This window comes from Oncorhynchus masou, chromosome 32 (genome assembly GCF_036934945.1).
Source record: "Oncorhynchus masou masou isolate Uvic2021 chromosome 32, UVic_Omas_1.1, whole genome shotgun sequence".
NCBI lineage: Eukaryota > Metazoa > Chordata > Actinopteri > Salmoniformes > Salmonidae > Oncorhynchus > Oncorhynchus masou.
Window position 1 is genome coordinate 87,293,092 of NC_088243.1, and position 21,567 is coordinate 87,314,658.

At 44.2% G+C, this 21,567-nt stretch overlaps 1 protein-coding gene across 1 annotated transcript in view; it reads left to right on the plus strand.

Moving 5' to 3' along the window:
* The first annotated feature begins 854 nt into the window (after positions 1 to 854).
* Positions 855 to 21,567, plus strand: part of LOC135526774 (uncharacterized) — an 81,198-nt gene continuing 60,485 nt past the window's right edge. The window contains exon 1 of the mRNA XM_064955431.1: positions 855 to 1,620. Within this exon, the coding sequence (XP_064811503.1) occupies positions 1,283 to 1,620 (338 nt within the window). The 5' untranslated portion in view covers positions 855 to 1,282. The remainder of the gene's footprint in view (positions 1,621 to 21,567) is intronic.

Genomic DNA, 21,567 nt, shown 5'->3' on the forward strand with positions numbered 1-21,567 from the left:
TCTTTCTTTCTTTCTTTCTTTCTTTCTTTCTTTCTTTCTTTCTTTCTTTCTTTCTTTCTTTCTTTCTTTCTTTCTTTCTTTCTTTCTCTTTCCCCCTGTCTCTCTTTGCGTCTCTCTCTCTCTCTGTCTCTCTCTCTCTCTCTCTCTCTCTCTCTCTCTCTCTCTCTCTCTCTCTCTCTAGAACAGTAAGCATCACCAAGCACATGCATTGCATCTTTCCATCCCCTAATTGTGCTGTCTGCGTCTGTGTCGAACACACGCATCCTGATTCAGCGGGAATGTGAGAGAGGAGGAGGAGGGCCAGTTGTTTACCAATCACAAGGGTTTCCCCACCTCCCTCGCGGGTAACCTCCCTCCCTCCCTCCCTCCCTCCCTCCCTCCCTCCCTCCCTCCCTCCCTCCCTCCCTCCCTCCCTCCCTCCCTCCTTCCCTCCCTCCCTCCCTCCCTCCCTCCCTCCCTCCCTCCCTCCCTCCCTCCCTCCCTCCCTCCCTCCCTCCCTCCCTCCCTCCCTCCCCTCCCTCCCTCCCTCCCTCCCTCCCTCCCTCCCTCCCTCCCTCCCTCCCTCCCCCTACCTCCCTCCCTCCCTCCCTCCCTCCCTCCCTCCCTCCCTCCTTCCCTCCCTCCCTCAGTCTCTAAGCACGTTGGGGGAGGAAAAAGTGCTGGGCAGAGAAAAAAAGTGATAAGCAGCTTTGAAACACATTCCCGCTGAATCAGGATGTGTGTGTTCGACACAGACACAGACAGCACAGCGTTGGCTAGCTCTCTCTCTCCCACACAGACAGCACAGCGTTGGCTAGCTCTCTCTCTCCCACACAGACAGCACAGCGTTGGCTAGCTCTCTCTCTCCCACACAGACAGCACAGCGTTGGCTAGCTCTCTCTCTCCCACACAGACAGCACAGCATTGGCTAGCTCTCTCTCCCCCACACAGACACAGAAGCCAGCGAGTGTCTGACAACCAAAGCAAACACCTTATTAACGTGACGAGAGGGAGACTCAGGGAGACACGACTGACTGTCTACTCTCAGGGAGAGGAGGAAGCAGGGGACACTTGACTTACCAACACCCTGATCCAGAACACCTGGAGGGAGAAAATCGTTCCCTCTGCATACACTGAGGAACACACAACAACAACTACAAGCCTGAGAAGAAGAAGAGAGACCAGCACCAAGGTCTTTCTCTTTCCCTTTCTCTCTTTCTACCTCTCTCTCTCCTGCTGTGGAGCTTATCTCTCCAGTCCCTCAAGGTGCTCTGCTGACCGGATTGACTGATCTGCTGTCATCATGTCAGATGGAGAGGAGTGTCTCTCTCCCATCGGTCTGGACTGCTGCTCCTGCTGCCTGGACCTGGCTAGCTGTGACGACCCAGCTGGAGGTGGGGGCCAAGGCAGAGGCAACAGCACCCCTCTGATGGGCAGCCCCACGTCGCTCAGCCACTTCCGCCAGTTCCGTGAGCAGCTGACGTTCCAGAACCAGAACGTGAACACAGACAAGCTGAACAGCATGATGAGGCTGGACTCTCTGGAGTCTGTGGTCAGAGACCCCTGTTACCTGCTCAACGAGGGCATCTGCAACAGCAACATCGACCAGACCACGCTGTCCATCCTGCTGTTCTTCCACAGGTACTGTACTTCATCTCTCTACCGCTCATCCTCACTTACACCTCCCCCTTTATTTCACCCTGTTTCTGATTCTGATACATTAAAACACCTCAAACATATCTCTATATTATCTCACTAAACATTACAGTGTAATTATACTGCACAATGTAATAATTAATGTGATTACTCATTGTTATATTGTGCTTAGAGCAGTAATCTTACCTGGGTCATGGAAAGGCACATTGACTAACTTCAATACTGTCACTGCGTACAGGGCAGGTAATAACTAAATACATTGTCAGTACTGAAGGGATATCAAATCTAGTTGTATTGGTCGCATGCACATATTTAGCAGATGTCATGTAGCAAACTGCTTGTGTTCCTAGCACCAACAGCGCAGTGGCATCTATCAAAACAAAAAACGATATTACTGCACTGTTGGAGCTAAGAACATAAGCATTTCGTTACACCCTCCTACTCACTTGTACTGAAAGTTGTTAGGTCATCGTTACCCTCCATTCCATCTTTCTGTTTCACTTTCTGACGATGTCATTTTTCAATGTTTATTTGCTAGGAATGTATTGGTGATATCCCTGTCATAACCACAAATGACAACAATAATATCATCAACCTAACGAAAACTAAATAACGTGACTATTCTACCCTGAATCAAACATCACAATTGACCAATTAGGTTGTTTTAAAAACTGACTTGCTAAAAATGTTTATGATTTGAGAGCTGAATGATAAGTCAACTAGTTTTCATTACACCTCATTTCTACACATAATGATACAATTATGCATTTATCTCTCCAATGTATAATACTAACTTTTCATTAGCCTTCATTTCTACACATAACGATACAATTATGCATTTATCTCTCCAATGTATAATAATAACTTTTCAAAGGACTCAGGCAAAAGACACACAATTATGAGTTAATTATTATTATTATTATTATTATTAATTATTAGTGTATTTATGAAGTCTTTTTTTCATCATCAGTTGTCAAAAAGAGTTGATACAGAAACCAGCCTAAAACACCAGAGAGCAATGCACATGTAGACGCATGGCGGCTAGGAAAAACTCCCTAGAAAGAGGAGGAACCTTGAAAGGAACCTAGAGAGGAGCCAGGCTCTGAGGGGTGGCCAGTCCTCTTCTGGCTGTACTGGGTAGACCAGAGGAACCAGGCTCTGAGGGGTGGCCAGTCCTCTTCTGGCTGTACTGGGTAGACCAGAGGAACCAGGCTCTGAGGGGTGGCCAGTCCTCTTCTGGCTGTACTGGGTAGACCAGAGGAACCAGGCTCTGAGGGGTGGCCAGTCCTCTTCTGGCTGTACTGGGTAGACCAGAGGAACCAGGCTCTGAGGGGTGGCCAGTCCTCTTCTGGCTGTACTGGGTAGACCAGAGGAACCAGGCTCTGAGGGGTGGCCAGTCCTCTTCTGGCTGTACTGGGTAGACCAGAGGAACCAGGCTCTGAGGGGTGGCCAGTCCTCTTCTGGCTGTACTGGGTAGACCAGAGGAACCAGGCTCTGAGGGGTGGCCAGTCCTCTTCTGGCTGTGCTGGGTAGACCAGAGGAACCAGGCTCTGAGGGGTGGCCAGTCCTCTTCTGGCTGTACTGGGTAGACCAGAGGAACCAGGCTCTGAGGGGTGGCCAGTCCTCTTCTGGCTGTACTGGGTAGACCAGAGGAACCAGGCTCTGAGGGGTGGCCAGTCCTCTTCTGGCTGTGCTGGGTAGACCAGAGGAACCAGGCTCTGAGGGGTGGCCAGTCCTCTTCTGGCTGTACTGGGTAGACCAGAGGAACCAGGCTCTGAGGGGTGGCCAGTCCTCTTCTGGCTGTGCCTGGTGAAGATTATATATAACAGAACATGGTCAAGATGTTCAAATGTTAATGGATGACCAGCAAGGTCAAATAATAATAATCACAGTGGTTGTAGAGGGTGCAACAGTTCAGCACCTCAGGAGTAAATGTCAGTTGGCTTTTCACAGCCGAGCATTCAGAGGTGGAGACAACAGGTGCGGTAGAGAAGGAGAGAGGGGGAGGGAGAGAAAGAGGTGGAGACAACAGGTGCGGTAGAGAAGGAGAGAGGGGGAGGGAGAGAAAGAGGTGGAGACAACAGGTGCGGTAGAGAAGGAGAGAGGGGGAGGGAGAGAAAGAGGTGGAGACAACAGGTGCGGTAGAGAAGGAGAGAGGGGGAGGGAGAGAAAGAGGTGGAGACAACAGGTGCGGTAGAGAAGGAGAGAGGGGGAGGGAGAGAAAGAGGTGGAGACAACAGGTGCGGTAGAGAAGGAGAGAGGGGGAGGGAGAGAAAGAGGTGGAGACAACAGGTGCGGTAGAGAAGGAGAGAGGGGGAGGGAGAGAAAGAGGTGGAGACAACAGGTGCGGTAGAGAAGGAGAGAGGGGGGGGGGGGAGAAAGTGAGTTAGAGACTGAGACAGCAGGTCCGGTACAACTTAGCACGTCTGGTGTACAGGTCAGGGTTCCATAGCCACAGGCAAAACGGCAGAAACTGGATCAGCAGCACGACCAGGTGGACTGGGGACATGACAAGCCAAGAGTCATCAGGCCAGGTAGTCCTGAGGCATGGTCTTAGGGCTCAGGTCCTCCGGGATGGAAGAGAGAGAGAGAGAGAGAGAGATGGGAAACTTAAGTTCACACAGGATGACAGATAAGACAGGAGAATTACACCATATATAACAGACTGACCCTAGCCTTCCGGCACATAGACTACTGCAGCATAGATACTGGAGTCTGAGACGGGAAGGGTCGGGGAACACCGTGGCCCTGTCCGACGACACCCCCGGACCGGGCCAACTAGGCAGGATATAACCCCACCCACTCTGCCAAAGCACAGCCCCCACACAACTAAATGTATATCAACAGACCACCAACTTACTACCCTGAGACAAGGCTAAGTATAGCCCACGAAATGGGCTTCCTGTCCGGCAAAACTGAACAGGAAGTTCACGTCAGTGACTCAACCCACTCGAGTTGAGTATAGTGGGGGGAAAAGCCTGGCACTGTGTGACGCACCCCTCTTTTAGGGACGGCATGGTAGAGCACCATTAAGCCCTTCAGAAAAACAGGGAAAAAACTACACAAACCTCTAGAGGTCACAGTAAACACAACACATCACAAACCTCTAGAGGTCACAGTAAACACAACGCATAACAAACCTCTAGAGGTCACAGTAAACACAACGCATAACAAACCTCTAGAGGTCACGGTAAACACAACGCATCACAAACCTCTAGAGGTCACAGTAAACACAACACATCACAAACCTCTAGAGGTCACAGTAAACACAACGCATCACAAACCTCTAGAGGTCACGGTAAACACAACACATCACAAACCCCTAGAGGTCACGGTAAACACAACGCATCACAAACCTCTAGAGGTCACAGTAAACACAACGCATCACAAACCTCTAGAGGTCACAGTAAACACAACGCATCACAAACCTCTAGACGTCACGGTAAACACAACGCATCACAAACCTCTAGAGGTCACAGTAAACACAACACATCACAAACCTCTAGAGGTCACGGTAAACACAACGCATCACAAACCTCTAGAGGTCACAGTAAACACAACGCATCACAAACCTCTAGACGTCACGGTAAACACAACACATCACAAACCTCTAGAGGTCACAGTAAACACAACACATCACAAACCTCTAGAGGTCACAGTAAACACAACACATCACAAACCTCTAGAGGTCTCGGTAAACACAATGCATCACAAACCTCTAGAGGTCACAGTAAACACAACACATCACAAACCTCTAGAGGTCACAGTAAACACAACGCATCACAAACCTCTAGAGGTCACAGTAAACACAACGCATAACAAACCTCTAGAGGTCACAGTAAACACAACGCATCACAAACCTCTAGAGATCACAGTAAACACAACGCATAACAAACCTCTAGAGGTCACAGTAAACACAACGCATAACAAACCTCTAGAGGTCACAGTAAACACAACGCATCACAAACCTCTAGACGTCAATGTGAACATAACGCATCACACAACCTCTAGAGGCCAATGTGAACACAACGCATCACAAACCTCTAGAGGTCAATGTGAACATAACGCATCACACAACCTCTAGAGGTCAATGTGAACATAACGTATCACACAACCTCTAGAGGTCAATGTGAACATAACGCATCACAAACCTCTAGAGGTCACGGTAAACACAACGCATCACAAACCTCTAGAGGTCACAGTAAACACAACGCATCACACAACTCTAGAGGTCACAGTAAACACAACGCATCACAAACCTCTAGAGGTCACAGTAAACACAACACATCACACAACTCTAGAGGTTACAGTAAACATAATGCATCACACAACCTCTAGAGGTCACAGTAAACACAACACATCACAAACCTCTAGAGGTCACAGTAAACACAACGCATCACAAACCTCTAGAGGTCACAGTAAACACAACGCATAACAAACCTCTAGAGGTCACAGTAAACACAACGCATCACAAACCTCTAGAGGTCACAGTAAACACAACGCATCACAAACCTCTAGAGGTCACAGTAAACACAACACATCACACAACTCTAGAGGTCACAGTAAACACAACACATCACAAACCTCTAGAGGTCACAGTAAACACAACACATCACAAACCTCTAGAGGTCACAGTAAACACAACACATCACAAACCTCTAGAGGTCACAGTAAACACAACACATCACAAACCTCTAGAGGTCACAGTAAACACAACGCATCACAAACCTCTAGAGGTCACAGTAAACATAATGCATCACACAACCTCTAGAGGTCACAGTAAACACAACGCATCACAAACCTCTAGAGGTCACAGTAAACATAATGCATCACACAACCTCTAGAGGTCACAGTAAACACAACGCATAACAAACCTCTAGAGGTCACAGTAAACACAACGCATCACAAACCTCTAGAGGTCACAGTAAACACAACGCATAACAAACCTCTAGAGGTCACAGTAAACACAACGCATCACAAACCTCTAGAGGTCACAGTAAACACAACGCATCACAAACCTCTAGACGTCAATGTGAACATAACGCATCACACAACCTCTAGAGTTCAATGTGAACACAACGCATCACAAACCTCTAGAGGTCACAGTAAACACAACACATCACAAACCTCTAGAGATCACAGTAAACACAACGCATCACAAACCTCTAGAGGTCACGGTAAACACAACGCATCACAAACCTCTAGAGGTCACAGTAAACACAACGCATCACAAACCTCTAGAGGTCAATGTGAACATAACGCATCACAAACCTCTAGAGGTCACAGTAAACACAACGCATCACAAACCTCTAGAGGTCACGGTAAACACAACGCATCACACAACCTCTAGAGGTCACGGTAAACACAACGCATCACAAACCTCACTAGGCAGCTTGTGATTTTGGACGAGTTTTGAATTAGTTTGGGTGGATGGCAGAAGGCTTATTAAAATCTAAATATACTCCTCTCTCATCATTGCCAAATTGTAAATGTAAACCACAGGTTTGTTTGGAAACATGCTGACGTGCTAGTTGGGATTATAGTTGGCATGCAACTGATTACTGCCAATTCGCATCTCCCTTTGGCAGCACAAACCAACCCTTGGGATGACTTAAACTCAGTTCAAATTAGAGTTAACAGTTTTCCATTAAAACTCTTCCATAGCTTCAGCAGCCAGCATTGCTGTACGTCTGATTTATGAAAGGTTTAACAGTACTGTCTGTACACACTTTGTTAGGACTAACAGTACTGTCTGTACACACTTTGTTAGGACTAACAGTACTGTCTATACACACTTTGTTAGGACTAACAGTACTGTCTATACACACTTTGTTAGGACTAACAGTACTGTCTATACACACTTTGTTAGGACTAACAGTACTGTCTATACACACTTTGTTAGGACTAACAGTACTGTCTATACACACTTTGTTAGGACTAACAGTCCTGTCTATACACACTTTGTTAGGACTAACAGTACTGTCTGTACACACTTTGTTAGGACTAACAGTACTGTCTATACACACTTTGTTAGGACTAACAGTACTGTCTATACACACTTTGTTAGGACTAACAGTACTGTCTATACACACTTTGTTAGGACTAACAGTACTGTCTATACACACTTTGTTAGGACTAACAGTACTGTCTATACACACTTTGTTAGGACTAACAGTACTGTCTGTACACACTTTGTTATGACTAACAGTACTGTCTATACACACTTTGTTAGGACTAACAGTACTGCCTATACACCCTTTGTTAGGACTAACAGTACTGTCTATACACACGTTGTTAGGACTAACAGTACTGTCTATACACACGTTGTTAGGACTAACAGTACTGTCTATACACACTTTGTTAGGACTAACAGTACTGTCTGTACACACTTTGTTATGACTAACAGTACTGTCTATACACACTTTGTTAGGACTAACAGTACTGCCTATACACCCTTTGTTAGGACTAACAGTACTGTCTATACACACTTTGTTAGGACTAACAGTACTGTCTATACACACTTTGTTAGGACTAACAGTACTGTCTGTACACACTTTGTTAGGACTAACAGTACTGTCTATACACACTTTGTTAGGACTAACAGTACTGCCTATACACCCTTTGTTAGGACTAACAGTACTGTCTGTACACACTTTGTTAGGACTAACAGTACTGTCTATACACACGTTGTTAGGACTAACAGTACTGTCTATACACACGTTGTTATGACTAACATTACTGTCTATACACACTTTGTTAGGACTAACAGTACTGTCTGTACACACTTTGTTAGGACTAACAGTACTGTCTATACACCCTTTGTTAGGACTAACAGTACTGTCTATACACACTTTGTTAGGACTAACAGTACTGTCTATACACACTTTGTTATGACTAACAGTACTGTCTATACACACTTTGTTAGGACTAACAGTACTGTCTATACACACTTTGTTAGGACTAACAGTACTGTCTGTACACACTTTGTTATGACTAACAGTACTGTCTATACACACTTTGTTAGGACTAACAGTACTGCCTATACACCCTTTGTTAGGACTAACAGTACTGTCTATACACACGTTGTTAGGACTAACAGTACTGTCTATACACACGTTGTTAGGACTAACAGTACTGTCTATACACACTTTGTTAGGACTAACAGTACTGTCTGTACACACTTTGTTATGACTAACAGTACTGTCTATACACACTTTGTTAGGACTAACAGTACTGCCTATACACCCTTTGTTAGGACTAACAGTACTGTCTATACACACTTTGTTAGGACTAACAGTACTGTCTATACACACTTTGTTAGGACTAACAGTACTGTCTGTACACACTTTGTTAGGACTAACAGTACTGTCTATACAAACTTTGTTAGGACTAACAGTACTGCCTATACACCCTTTGTTAGGACTAACAGTACTGTCTGTACACACTTTGTTAGGACTAACAGTACTGTCTATACACACGTTGTTAGGACTAACAGTACTGTCTATACACACGTTGTTATGACTAACATTACTGTCTATACACACTTTGTTAGGACTAACAGTACTGTCTGTACACACTTTGTTAGGACTAACAGTACTGTCTATACACCCTTTGTTAGGACTAACAGTACTGTCTATACACACTTTGTTAGGACTAACAGTACTGTCTATACACACTTTGTTATGACTAACAGTACTGTCTATACACACTTTGTTAGGACTAACAGTACTGTCTGTACACACTTTGTTAGGACTAACAGTACTGTCTGTACACACTTTGTTAGGACTAACAGTACTGTCTATACACACTTTGTTAGGACTAACAGTACTGTCTATACACACTTTGTTAGGACTAACAGTACTGTCTATACACACTTTGTTAGGACTAACAGTACTGTCTGTACACACTTTGTTAGGACTAACAGTACTGTCTATACACACTTTGTTAGGACTAACAGTACTGTCTATACACACTTTGTTAGGACTAACAGTACTGTCTGTACACACTTTGTTAGGACTAACAGTACTGTCTATACACACTTTGTTAGGACTAACAGTACTGTCTATACACACTTTGTTAGGACTAACAGTACTGTCTGCACACACTTTGTTAGGACTAACAGTACTGTCTGTACACACTTTGTTAGGACTAACAGTACTGTCTATACACACTTTGTTAGGACTAACAGTACTGTCTGTACACACTTTGTTAGGACTAACAGTACTGTCTGTACACACTTTGAAAGGTACAGATTACAAGTGTCATGTTTTGTTTCTGAGCAGTAAAATGCGAAGGCCTACTGAGAAATATCTGAGCTCGGACCGGGAGGAAGAGATCATGTCGACAACGAGTGTCGTTATCAACGGAGACGCCACCTCTGACTTCCATATTCAGTGCATTCATAAGCGTTTTAGACCCATTGACTTAGTCCACATTGTGTTCCGTTACAGCCTTATTCTAGAATGAATTAAATGATTGTTTTTCTCTCACCCATCTTCACACCATACCCCATAATGACAAAGTGAAAACATGTTTTTAGAAATGTTTGGAAATGTAGTGAAAATGAAATACAGATATATCTCATTTTACATAAATATTCACACCCCCGAGTCAATACTTTGTAGAACCACCTGCGGCAGCGATTACAGCTGTGTGTCTTTCTGGGACTCTAAGAGCTTTCCACACCTGGATTGTGTAATATTTGCCCATTATTATTTTCTAAATTCTTCTAGCTCTGTCAAATTGGTTGTTTACCACTGCTAGACAAACAATTGTTAGCTGTTGCCATAGATGTTCAAATCCACGAAACGCATTATGTAACTTGTTCATCAAAGGTCTACTCCTGAACTTATTTAGTCTTGCCATGACAAAGGGGTTCAATACTTTATTGACTCAAGACATTTCAACTTTAGATTTTTTATTAACATTTGTTAACATTTAGAAATACATAATTCCACGTTGACAATATGGGATATTTTGCATAGACCAGTGACAACAACTAAATGTAATCCATTTTAAATTCAGGCTGGAGCACAACAAAATGTGGAAAAAGTCAAGGGGTGTGAATAAGTTTCTGAAGGCTCTGGATGTTAATCTCTTGTGATGATATGTAAATGTGTGTGTGTGTGTGTGTGTGTGTGTGTGTGTGTGTGTGTGTGTGTGTGTGTGTGTGTGTGTGTGTGTGTGTGTGTGTGTGTTGTTTGCAAATGGAACACCCTGTTGTCGATGTATTTATGATAGGGTGAGTGTGTCGGGTTGATAGGACTATTGCAGAACAGTGGGCAAAACCTTCTGGCCAAAGCCACTGTGGTCAACTGGTCCTTCCTCCCTCTGTAGAGGTGACCACATTTCCTGTAGAAACGATGATACTTGTTTATGCCAGCCGGTGCGTTAATCATTAATTGGATGAATGCTAAAACACATGATTTGTAGTTTGAATATGATGAAGGGGTGTGGTCGTTAAATGCTGGCGGACGGCCATATGCAGCGGTCTGGATTGCAATGGGATGGTGAAAGATGGAGGCAGGGGGTAGTGACGAGGACACCAGTCTGCAGACAGAATACTCAGCCTGCTACCTGGCACCTCCCTATACCTGCAGGCCAATCACAGATGGCTAGATAAAAACGTGGCATTTGGAACAAGAACTGGCTTGGGGAACGTGTACACCCTGCACTCAGGAACTGAGGAACTGGCATGGGTAGTTTGTGCACCCTGGCATTTGTCCACAATGACTGGGTCTCTTCTTCCTGCCAACTCAAATGTTGGATTTGTGTGTATTGTGGGTATTACTGCACTGTTAGAGCTAAAAACATAAGCATTGTGCTGCACCTGCTATAACATCTGCAAAATATATGTATTCTACGATACCAATAGAAGGATATGAAAGACTCAAATAGAACCACTTTTTCTCAACCTTCCTTCCTTCCTCTTTCTTACTTTTATTTCTATTTATTTGATCTTTCTTTCAGATTTTCATTTTTTTTGTCTTTAAATTTTTCAAAAATATATTTTGAAATATTTATTTTCTTTCTTATATATATATTTTGCATACATTTTTTGAGGGGTAGTTCAGCTTTAATTGCAGATAGATTGTTTCCAATCCCCATTTCCAATCCCCCATATATATGTTTTATAAATGTACAGGGCATATAAATTATGTATATATTTTTCCCTTTATTTTCCCCTAAAAAATGACAAAATAAAACAGTTACAAAAGAGGAATAAAACACACACACACACACACACACACACACACACACACACACACACACACACACACACACACACACACACACACACACACACACACACACACACACACACACACACACACACACACACGTTGTAGGACCATTTAGCAAACAATTGATGGCAAAATAAAAGATAGTGCCGCTCAGAATAGACTCAGGATTCAGACAGATGATGTCCCAAATTACACCCTATTCACTATACTGCTGTTGGATTCAGACATAGAAAGCTCCTCAATATGAACACTTTAGGAAGTTCATTATGAGTCAAGAGAGATAGAGATAGACTTGGTGAGACCGACTCATAAAAGTGCAGAGATCAAATCAAATCAAAGTTTATTTGTCATGTGTGCCGAATACAACAGGTGTAGACCTTACAGTGAAATGCTCACTGACAGGCTCTAACCAATAGTGAAAAAATATATGTATGTGTGTGTGTGTGCGTAGGTAAGTAAAGAAATAAAACAACAGTAAAAAGACATTTGAAAATAAGAGTAGCGAGGCTATATACAGACACCTGTCAGTCAGGCTTATTGTGGTAGTATGTAGATGTGGGTATGGTTAAAGGAACTATGCATATATGATGGAGGGTAGCAGAAGCGTAAAAGAGGGTAGCAGAAGTGTAAAAGAGGGTAGCAGAGTGTAAAAGAGGGTGGCAGAGTGTAAAAGAGGGTAGCAGAAGCGTAAAAGAGGGTAGAAGAAGCGTAAAAGAGGGTAGCAGAAGTGTATAAGAGGGTAGCAGAAGCGTAAAAGAGGGTAGCAGAAGTGTAAAAGAGGGTAGCAGAAGCGTAAAAGAGGGTAGCAGAAGTGTAAAAGAGGGTAGCAGAAGTGTAAAAGAGGGTAGCAGAAGCGTAAAAGAGGGTAGCAGAAGTGTAAAAGAGGGTAGCAGAAGTGTAAAAGAGGGGTTGGCGGGACACAATGCAGATAGCTCAGTTAGCCAATGTGCGGGAGCACTGTTTGGTTGGGCCAATTGAGGTAGTATGTACATGAATGTATAGTTAAAGTGACTATGCATATGAGATAAACAGAGAGTAGCAGCAGCCTAAAAGAGGGGTTGGGGGGTGGCACACAATGCAAATTGTCCGGGTAACCATTTGGTTACCTGTTCAGGAGTCTTATGGCTTGGGGGTAAAAACTGTTGAGAAGCCTTTTTGTCCTAGACTTGGCACTCCGTTACCACTTGCCATGCGGTAGTAGAGAGAACAGTCTATGACTGGGGTGGCTGGGGTCTTTGACCATTTTCAGGGCCTTCCTCTGACACCGCCTGATGTTGAGGTCCTGGATGGCAGGCAGCTTAGCACCAGTGATGTACTTGGCCGTACGCACTACCCTCTGTAGTGCCTTGCGGTCGGAGGTCGAGCAATTGCCGTACCAGGCAGTGATGCAACCGGTCAGGATGCTCTCAATGTTGCAGCTGTAGTACCTTTTGAGGATCTCAGGACCCATGCCAAATCTTTTTAGTTTCCTGAGGGGGAATAGGTTTTGTCGTGCCCTCTTCACAACTGTTTTGGTCGTGCCCTCTTCACAACTGTTTTGGTGTGTTTGGACCATTCTAGTTTGTTGTTGATGTGGACACCAAGGAATTTGAAGCTCTCAACCTGCTCCACTACAGCCCTGTCGATGGGGACGTGCTCGGTGCTCCTTTTCCTGTAGTCTACAATCATCTCCTTAGTCTTGGTTACGTTGACGGATAGGTTGTTATTCTGGCACCACCCGGGCCAGATCTCTGACCTCCTCCCTATAGGCTGTCTCGTCGTTGATCAGGCCTACCACTGTTGTGTCATCTGCAAACTCAATGATGGTGTTGGAGTCGTGCCTGGCCATGCAGTGGTGGGTGAACAGGGAGTACAGGAGGGGACTGAGCACGCACCCCTGGGGAGCTCCAGTGTTGAGGATCAGCGTGGCAGATGTGTTGCTACCTACCCTTACCACCTGGGGCGGCCCGTCAGGAAGTCCAGGATCCAGTTGAAGAGGGAGGTGTTTAGTCCCATGATCCTTAGCTTAGTGATGAGCTTTAAGGGTACTATGGTGGTGAACGCTGAGCTGTAGTCAAGATACAGTAATGGTGTTTTAATGAACTTGTTGAGTTACAGCATTGTTGTGACTGTGTTAATGGATGTTGGTGCTCCGCCAGGAGATGTCTGGCAACAGTGTAGTGTCCTTGTTATATGGTGGTGTGTGTGTGTGTGTGTGTGTGTGAGGTGTTCCCCTGTTCTCTCTCTGTATGTCTGGTTCAGAGTACCATCAGGAGCCATCTGTACATGCTCTCTCAACGACCCAAACGGAGTCACTCTCAGTGGGGGACAGCTGTCGCTGTGGACCTCTTCACCACATCACCAGCCAGGCTCTGTCAGTGGGGCCACATCACCAGCCAGGCTCATACCGAGGTCCTCTCATACAGATATCTACTCATGCAGATATCTTCTCATGCAGATATCTACTCATGAAGAGACCTACTCATACAGATATCTTCTCATACAAAGATCTACTCATGAAGAGATCTACTCTTAGAGATCTACTCTTAGAGATCTACTCTTACAGAGATCTTCTCATACAGAGATCCAGCTAAGACTCACAGGCAGACAGTCAGACAGAGATGCAGCCTCACACAGGCAACTGCCTGAAACGGATTCAACAAGTCCAGTATGTTCCTACTCTAACTGTCCATGTTGTGTAGCAGCCACTCTGGGCTTGTTAGGCCATGAAGGATGTCAATGGTAATGTCATGAGTAGATACTGTCAATAGTAGTAGAGTAGTACTGAGTAGATACTGTCTATAGTAGTAGAGTAGTACTGAGTAGATACTGTCGAAGGCACTGCATCTCAGTGCAAACGGCGTCACTACAGTCCCTGGTTCAAGTCCAGGCTGTATCACATCAGGCCGTGATCGGGAGTCCCATAGGGCGGAGCACAATTGGTCCAGCGTCGTTAGGGTTTGGCCGTCATTGTAAATAAGGAATTTGTTCTTTAACTGACTTGCCTAGTTAAATAAAGGTTAAATAAAGTACTGAGTAGATTCTGTAAATAGAAAAAGGAGATTACCGATATGCTGACATCACCATTCTTCTGTCCTTGAAGAGATAAACCTAATAATCGGAGACAGTTTAAGCTCCCAGGGGTCATTGCATGAATCAGCTGCTGTTCCTACTGGAATTGTTGCAGAGCCTTCACTGCCTCGTGACCCAGTCTATGGGTCTCAGCTCTGTGTTGACCTCTCGCCATGGGCCAGTTCACTTGTTGAATAAACTTCTTGCTCTGTTGATATAAAAAGGCCTTTACAAAAAAAAAAAAAAGATTGATTGATTCTTGGAATAGACTGGTAGAGCAGGAGGGAAGTAACTAGAGAGAGAGAGAGAGAGTACATTACTGAGGTCAAAACCTGACAGAAAGAGTTGAACTCATTATCTCTGTGAAGAACTTGTTATCTCCCTAAGTTATCTCCAGTGTTATCTCCCTAAGTGGTCCAGAGGCTTCCATCTTTTTGAGGACACAGATGACTTTTATGTTTTATTTTTTAGCAGGACTCAACTCTGTCATACTGATATGACTTCAGTCTTGGGCAGAATTCCACAAAAGGATTAAACGAAAACAGTCCCACCCATTGGTGCAGTCATTTACCTCACAAGCGTAGTACAAAGCCAACACCCTCAGAGGTAATATTAATCAGCATTTACATGTCAGCGTCAGGGCTTCGGCACCAGATCAATAAACCAAACAGATACATAAAAAATTAAAAAAATTGTCCAACTTCTAAAGAGACAAGGGAGTGTCACCACCACCCATTCATGTATTATTTTATCAGTTCTACCTGTTGGTGCAACTCCTGACATCTAGCTATGGGTGTTCTAGTTGGCATGGAAGGGAGTGTGTTATTTCAATTCAGTGGTAGAGGTTAAGTGGTGATAGCTGGCTGTAGTGTGTGTGTGTGTGTGTGTGTGTGTGTGTGTGTGTGTGTGTGTGTGTGCATGCGTGTGCGTGTGTGTAGTGGTAGAGTGGTGATAGCTGGCTGTAGTGTGTGTGTGTGTGTGTGTGTGTGTGTGTGTGTGTGTGTGTGTGTGTGTGTGTGTGTGTGTGTGTGTGTGTGTGCGTGTTGTGGTAGAGTGGTGATAGCTGGCTGTATGTAGTACTGGCCCACACGCCTGTCTTATCTGCTTGTAATCTGGCTCAGTCTGGCACGCATTAAAGATAATGAAACAGTCTGTAAACACAACACACCCATGTCAACATACACAACACCAGCCATCCAGGCTGTAAACACAACACACCCATGTCAACATACACAACATCAGCCATCCAGGCTGTAAACACAACACACCCATGTCAACATACACAACGCCAGCCATCCAGGCTGTAAACACAACACACCCATGTCAACATACACAACATCAGCCATCCAGGCTGTAAACACAACACACCCATGTCAACATACACACACCAGCCATCCAGGCTGTAAACACAACACACCCATGTCAACATACACAACATCAGCCATCCAGGCTGTAAACACAACACACCCATGTCAACATACACAACACCAGCCATCCAGGCTGTAAACACAACACACCCATGTCAACATACACAACACCAGCCATCCAGGCTGTAAACACAACACAACCCTGTCAACATACACACACCAGCCATCCAGGCTGTAAACACAACACACCCATGTCAACATACACAACACCAGCCATCCAGGCTGTAAACACAACACACCCATGTCAACATACACAACGCCAGCCATCCAGGCTGTAAACACAACACACCCATGTCAACATACACAACGCCAGCCATCCAGGCTGTAAACACAACACACCCATGTCAACATACACAACACCAACCATCCAGGCTGTAAACACAACACACCCATGTCAACATACACAACACCAACCATCCAGGCTGTAAACACAACACACCCATGTCAACATACACACACCAGCCATCCAGGCTGTAAATACAACACACCCATGTCAACATACACAACATCAGCCATCCAGGCTGTAAACACAACACACCCATGTCAACATACACAACGCCAGCCATCCAGGCTGTAAACACAACACACCCATGTCAACATACACAACATCAGCCATCCAGGCTGTAAACACAACACAACCCTATCAACATACACAACACCAGCCATCCAGGCTGTAAACACAACACACCCATGTCAACATACACACACCAGCCATCCAGGCTGTAAACACAACACACCCATGTCAACATACACAACATCAGCCATCCAGGCTGTAAACACAACACAACCCTGTCAACATACACAACATCAGCCATCCTGCAGTACCTGGGTATTTAGGGCTAATATTATTTGCATTTTGTATTTGTATTAATTAGGGATCCCCATCAGTTCCTGCCAAGGCAGCAGCTACTCTTCCTGGGGTTTATTATGGAACCCCATTAGTTCCTGCCAAGGCAGCAATTACTCTTCCTGGGGTCCAAACACATTATGGCACTTACATTACATATAAAACTAAATATAAAACAGTACATCATATAAAGTTCTTACAGCACTAGATATCTACAATACAAGATGACGCCAACAGAGATGGTCACCTCGCTTCGAGTCCTTAGGAAACTATGCAGTATTTTATTTTTTTAGTATTATTTCTTACATTGTTTAAAAAAACTAAATAATTATATATATATATTAATTGAATATCCAAAACATACAATATACTTGCAGTAAAGCCGCTCAACAACTACACCACACCGGTCGTCCAACAGACTTCCATTCAGAGAGACACACAGAAGCAACCAATGATATACGCCCTGCGCAAGGGCACGTCAACAGATATCCCACAAGGCAAAAAACAGGGACCCGAATCATCCAAGACCCCCCCCACCATCCAAGACCCCTCCCACAGTCCACCCCCAAGAAAAATAATAATTATAATAATAAATACAAAAACAAATAATTCCATTCCCCCACCCCCAATAACCCCCCACCCCCAATAACCCCCACCCCCAATAACCCCCCACCCCCAATAACCCCCCAATGCAACAGCCAAGAAAATGAACTAAAGAGAAAAAAATAAAAGACAAAGGAAAACAGAAAACAACAAAATGCCCAAAAAAAGGACATCAAGGACAACTAATCTAGTCGAATGGAATCCACAGATTGTGGATATTTTAATATATTTTTTTTTACTAAGAGTATTGGTATATTAGTAACTGACTCTCTAGATCTAACAACAGTAATATGTCCATGGTCAATTTTAGATCAATGTTCTGCATTGTCAGCCATTCCTGAACCTGAGACCAGAAACAGGCTACCTGAGGACAATACCAAAATAAATGGTCTATTGATTCTGTATCCTCACAACAAAATCTGCAGAGCTTCCATGATTTTATGCCCCAAATATTCAACATTTTGTTTGGTGGCAAGAATTATATATAATAATTTGAATTGTGTGTAATTTTATACATCAACTCATACACCCTGTACCATGGAATAGGTACATCAAAATCTCTTCCCTACAATATTCCTCTGCCAGTTTTGATCCTTTATATTGGGCAGACAGACCCGTTCTCTACCTCTTCCCAATGCCACCTGCCTCCTCAATTTTTGGGGCAATACTGTAATCAATTGGTTGTACTCTTGGATTGAGCAGACCTTCCCGTACAATTCTGATAACTCCATGAAATACATAACTCTACCATTACAATTTACAATATCATTTAAGAACAAAATACCCTGGATTTTTACCTTGGCTGTGAGTGCCTTGTTCTCTCCATGGAGCGTGAGAATTTCACTCTGGCTAAACTCTAAACTCCCCCTCAGCTCTGCTACTTCCTCACACAACCTTTCCAGTGTTGCATGGATTCTAGCCAGAGCACTGGCCTCTACTTCATCGGTAAGTAAATTGTCCGTGTCTGTAGACTAATCTGTCTTTCTTTTTTTTGTCGGGTTAGAGTTCATTTTTGAGGTAGCCGGATCTTTCCTTGATGGAGTATGTTGTTCCTCCATAGCATAAAACTGTTGGTACTTGGCGATTTCCCTCAGGATCTCCTTAGTATCCACAATGACGACCGGTGTGTCTGTAGTACAGTCACCAAGCACTGTTGTTTGGTTAGCAGTGTTTCTGTAGTACAGGCACCTAGCACTGTTGTTTGGTTAGCAGTGTGTCTGTAGTACAGGCACCTAGCACTGTTGTTTGGTTACTGGTGTTTCTGTGGCACAGCCTCCTAGCACTGTTGTTTGGTTACTGGTGTTTCTGTAGCACAGCCTCCTAGCACTGTTGTTTGGTTAGCAATGTTTCTGTAGCACAGCCTCCTAGCACTGTTGTTTGGTTAGCAATGTTTCTGTAGCACAGCCACTTAGCACAGTTGATGTTACCAGCCAAACTAAAATGTTAGCTAGCTACTGAGAAACATTCTATTCCACACTTTTAAAACAAACACATTTCCAAAACAACAAACCCGAGCTCTCCTTCGTTCAACGGCAAGTGACATTGTTACCTCAGAAAAACTTAAGTCTTATTACATACAGCCGGGAAGAACTATTTGATATCAGAGCGACGTCAACTTACCAACATTATGACCAGCAATACTAATTTCCCGAAGTGGATCCTCTGTATGGCCCTCCACTCAGGACAATGAACCTAATCCCAGAAGCCCACCCAAAACAACGGTGCCTCAGAAGGCCTCCTGGTTAGGATCTGTAGACGTGCACATCGTCCACCGCTCCCGAGTATACAATGTCCAGTCTCTTGACTACAAGGTAGATGAAATTCGAGCAATTCGAGCAATTCGAGCAAGAGACATCAGAGATTGTAGCATTCTCTGTTTCACGGAAACATGGCTCTCTCGTGATATGTTGTCGGAATCTGTTCAGCCACCCGGCTTCTCCATGCATTGCGCCGATAGAGATGAACTCCTCTCTGTGAAGAGGAAGGGCGGGGTGCATGCTTCATGATTAACAACTCATGCTGTAATCATAACATACAGGAACTCAAGTCCTTCTGCTCACCCAACCCAGAATTCCTTACAATCAAATGCCGTCCATATTATCACCCAAGAGAATTCTCGTCAGTTATCGTCACAGCTATATACATTCCCCCTCAAGCCGACACCAAGACGGCCCTCTAGGAACTTCACTGAACTCTATATTAACTAGAAACCATATATCTTGAGGCTGTATTTATTGTAGCTGGGGATTTAAAAAAAGCACATTTGAGAACAAGGCTACCTAAATTCTATCAGCATATTGATTGCACTACGCGCCGGGGGTAATACACTCGATCACTGCTACTCTAACTTCCGCGATGCATACAAAGCCCTCCCCACCGTCCTTTTGGCAAATCCAAACACGACGCCATCCTGCTCCTACCGTCTTATAGGCAGAAACTCAAACAGGATGTACCAGTGACTAGACCAATTCAACGCTGGTTTGACCAATTGGAATCCACACTTCAAGATTGTTTGATCATGTGGACCGGAATATGTTCCGGTCAGCCTTGTCATGACGTTGCCCTCTTTGGGTACAGAGAGTACCTTCCCCCTCTCTGTATCCTACAACTCGGCTGCTGTGGTCAGAGAGGTCGTAAATTCCTGAAGGAGATTATCTCCCCATGGCCACACAGTATAGAGACAGACTGAATTTTCATAGAGAACAAAGGAATTTCTTCCACCTCACAGAACTTGAGGTCCGAAGAACATTTATGTTCTGGAGAAGGTATAAAAATCAGTGAAGAATCCAGCTACAAACTGGTCTGTTTGGTACCATTTTGTGACACTCATGGGAGACAATAAGACTACATTACCATAACGCTGTTTATATAATAGCCTCAGATATGAGGATTACATCTAATTGTTGTATAAGATGAATGAGTGAGGATGACACTGTTTGTAAAATTGTGTAATGTGATTTTGGACTGTTTAATGAAGGAAACTCCAATTCCCTTTTGAGTTGAACTAAATCAGAGGAGCGCCCATGAGCACAGTTCGGGTCGGGCATCCTGGGACAGGCCCTTTTCTGCAACTCCCGAATAAAACCCCCACTTTGAGAATTTCTCAACAGAACATGTTTCTCTCCATTATGAGAGGACAAAGGTTGCAGACCAGCTTACCTCGATTACGAGAGGGTTTAGTAGGTGGCTGAATCTTTTGACCATACCATGTGGTTAAACTCTTAGACTATCAGAATAAGAACAAGTCTTTGATATTAATTACTAGTCTGCAGCTAGGAATCCGGTATCATTGAACGCGAAGACCGACAACCGCCGAAACATCCATCCATAACGACATGAATAAATGTCACTCTGAGCTATCCATTCTAAGCTCGACAGAGAGAGAGGACGGACAGTCTCCAACAGAGACCGCGACGACACACTGAGCGTAAATATATATATTGATTGCAATTGTTCCCGAATGAGTGAGCGTTCATGTGCCAAGGATTAGCATTTCAATTGTTATAATTATCACTCTGTAGTGACTTCTTAGTTGACCCCCACTTCCCCTTTTGTCTAACAAGCCGCCATGCCGGTTTAGCCCACTAGGGCACATTCCCCTATCATTTCTTGTCACCATATTTACTTTGTTTGTTTGTGTGTGCACTTCTGTGATTGTTTAGTTAGTAATAAATACATGATTTAAGACAATTGATGTATGGATGACTCATAGTGAAGACTGGGTTCATGCAGATAACCAACAATTTACAACGTTTGGAAT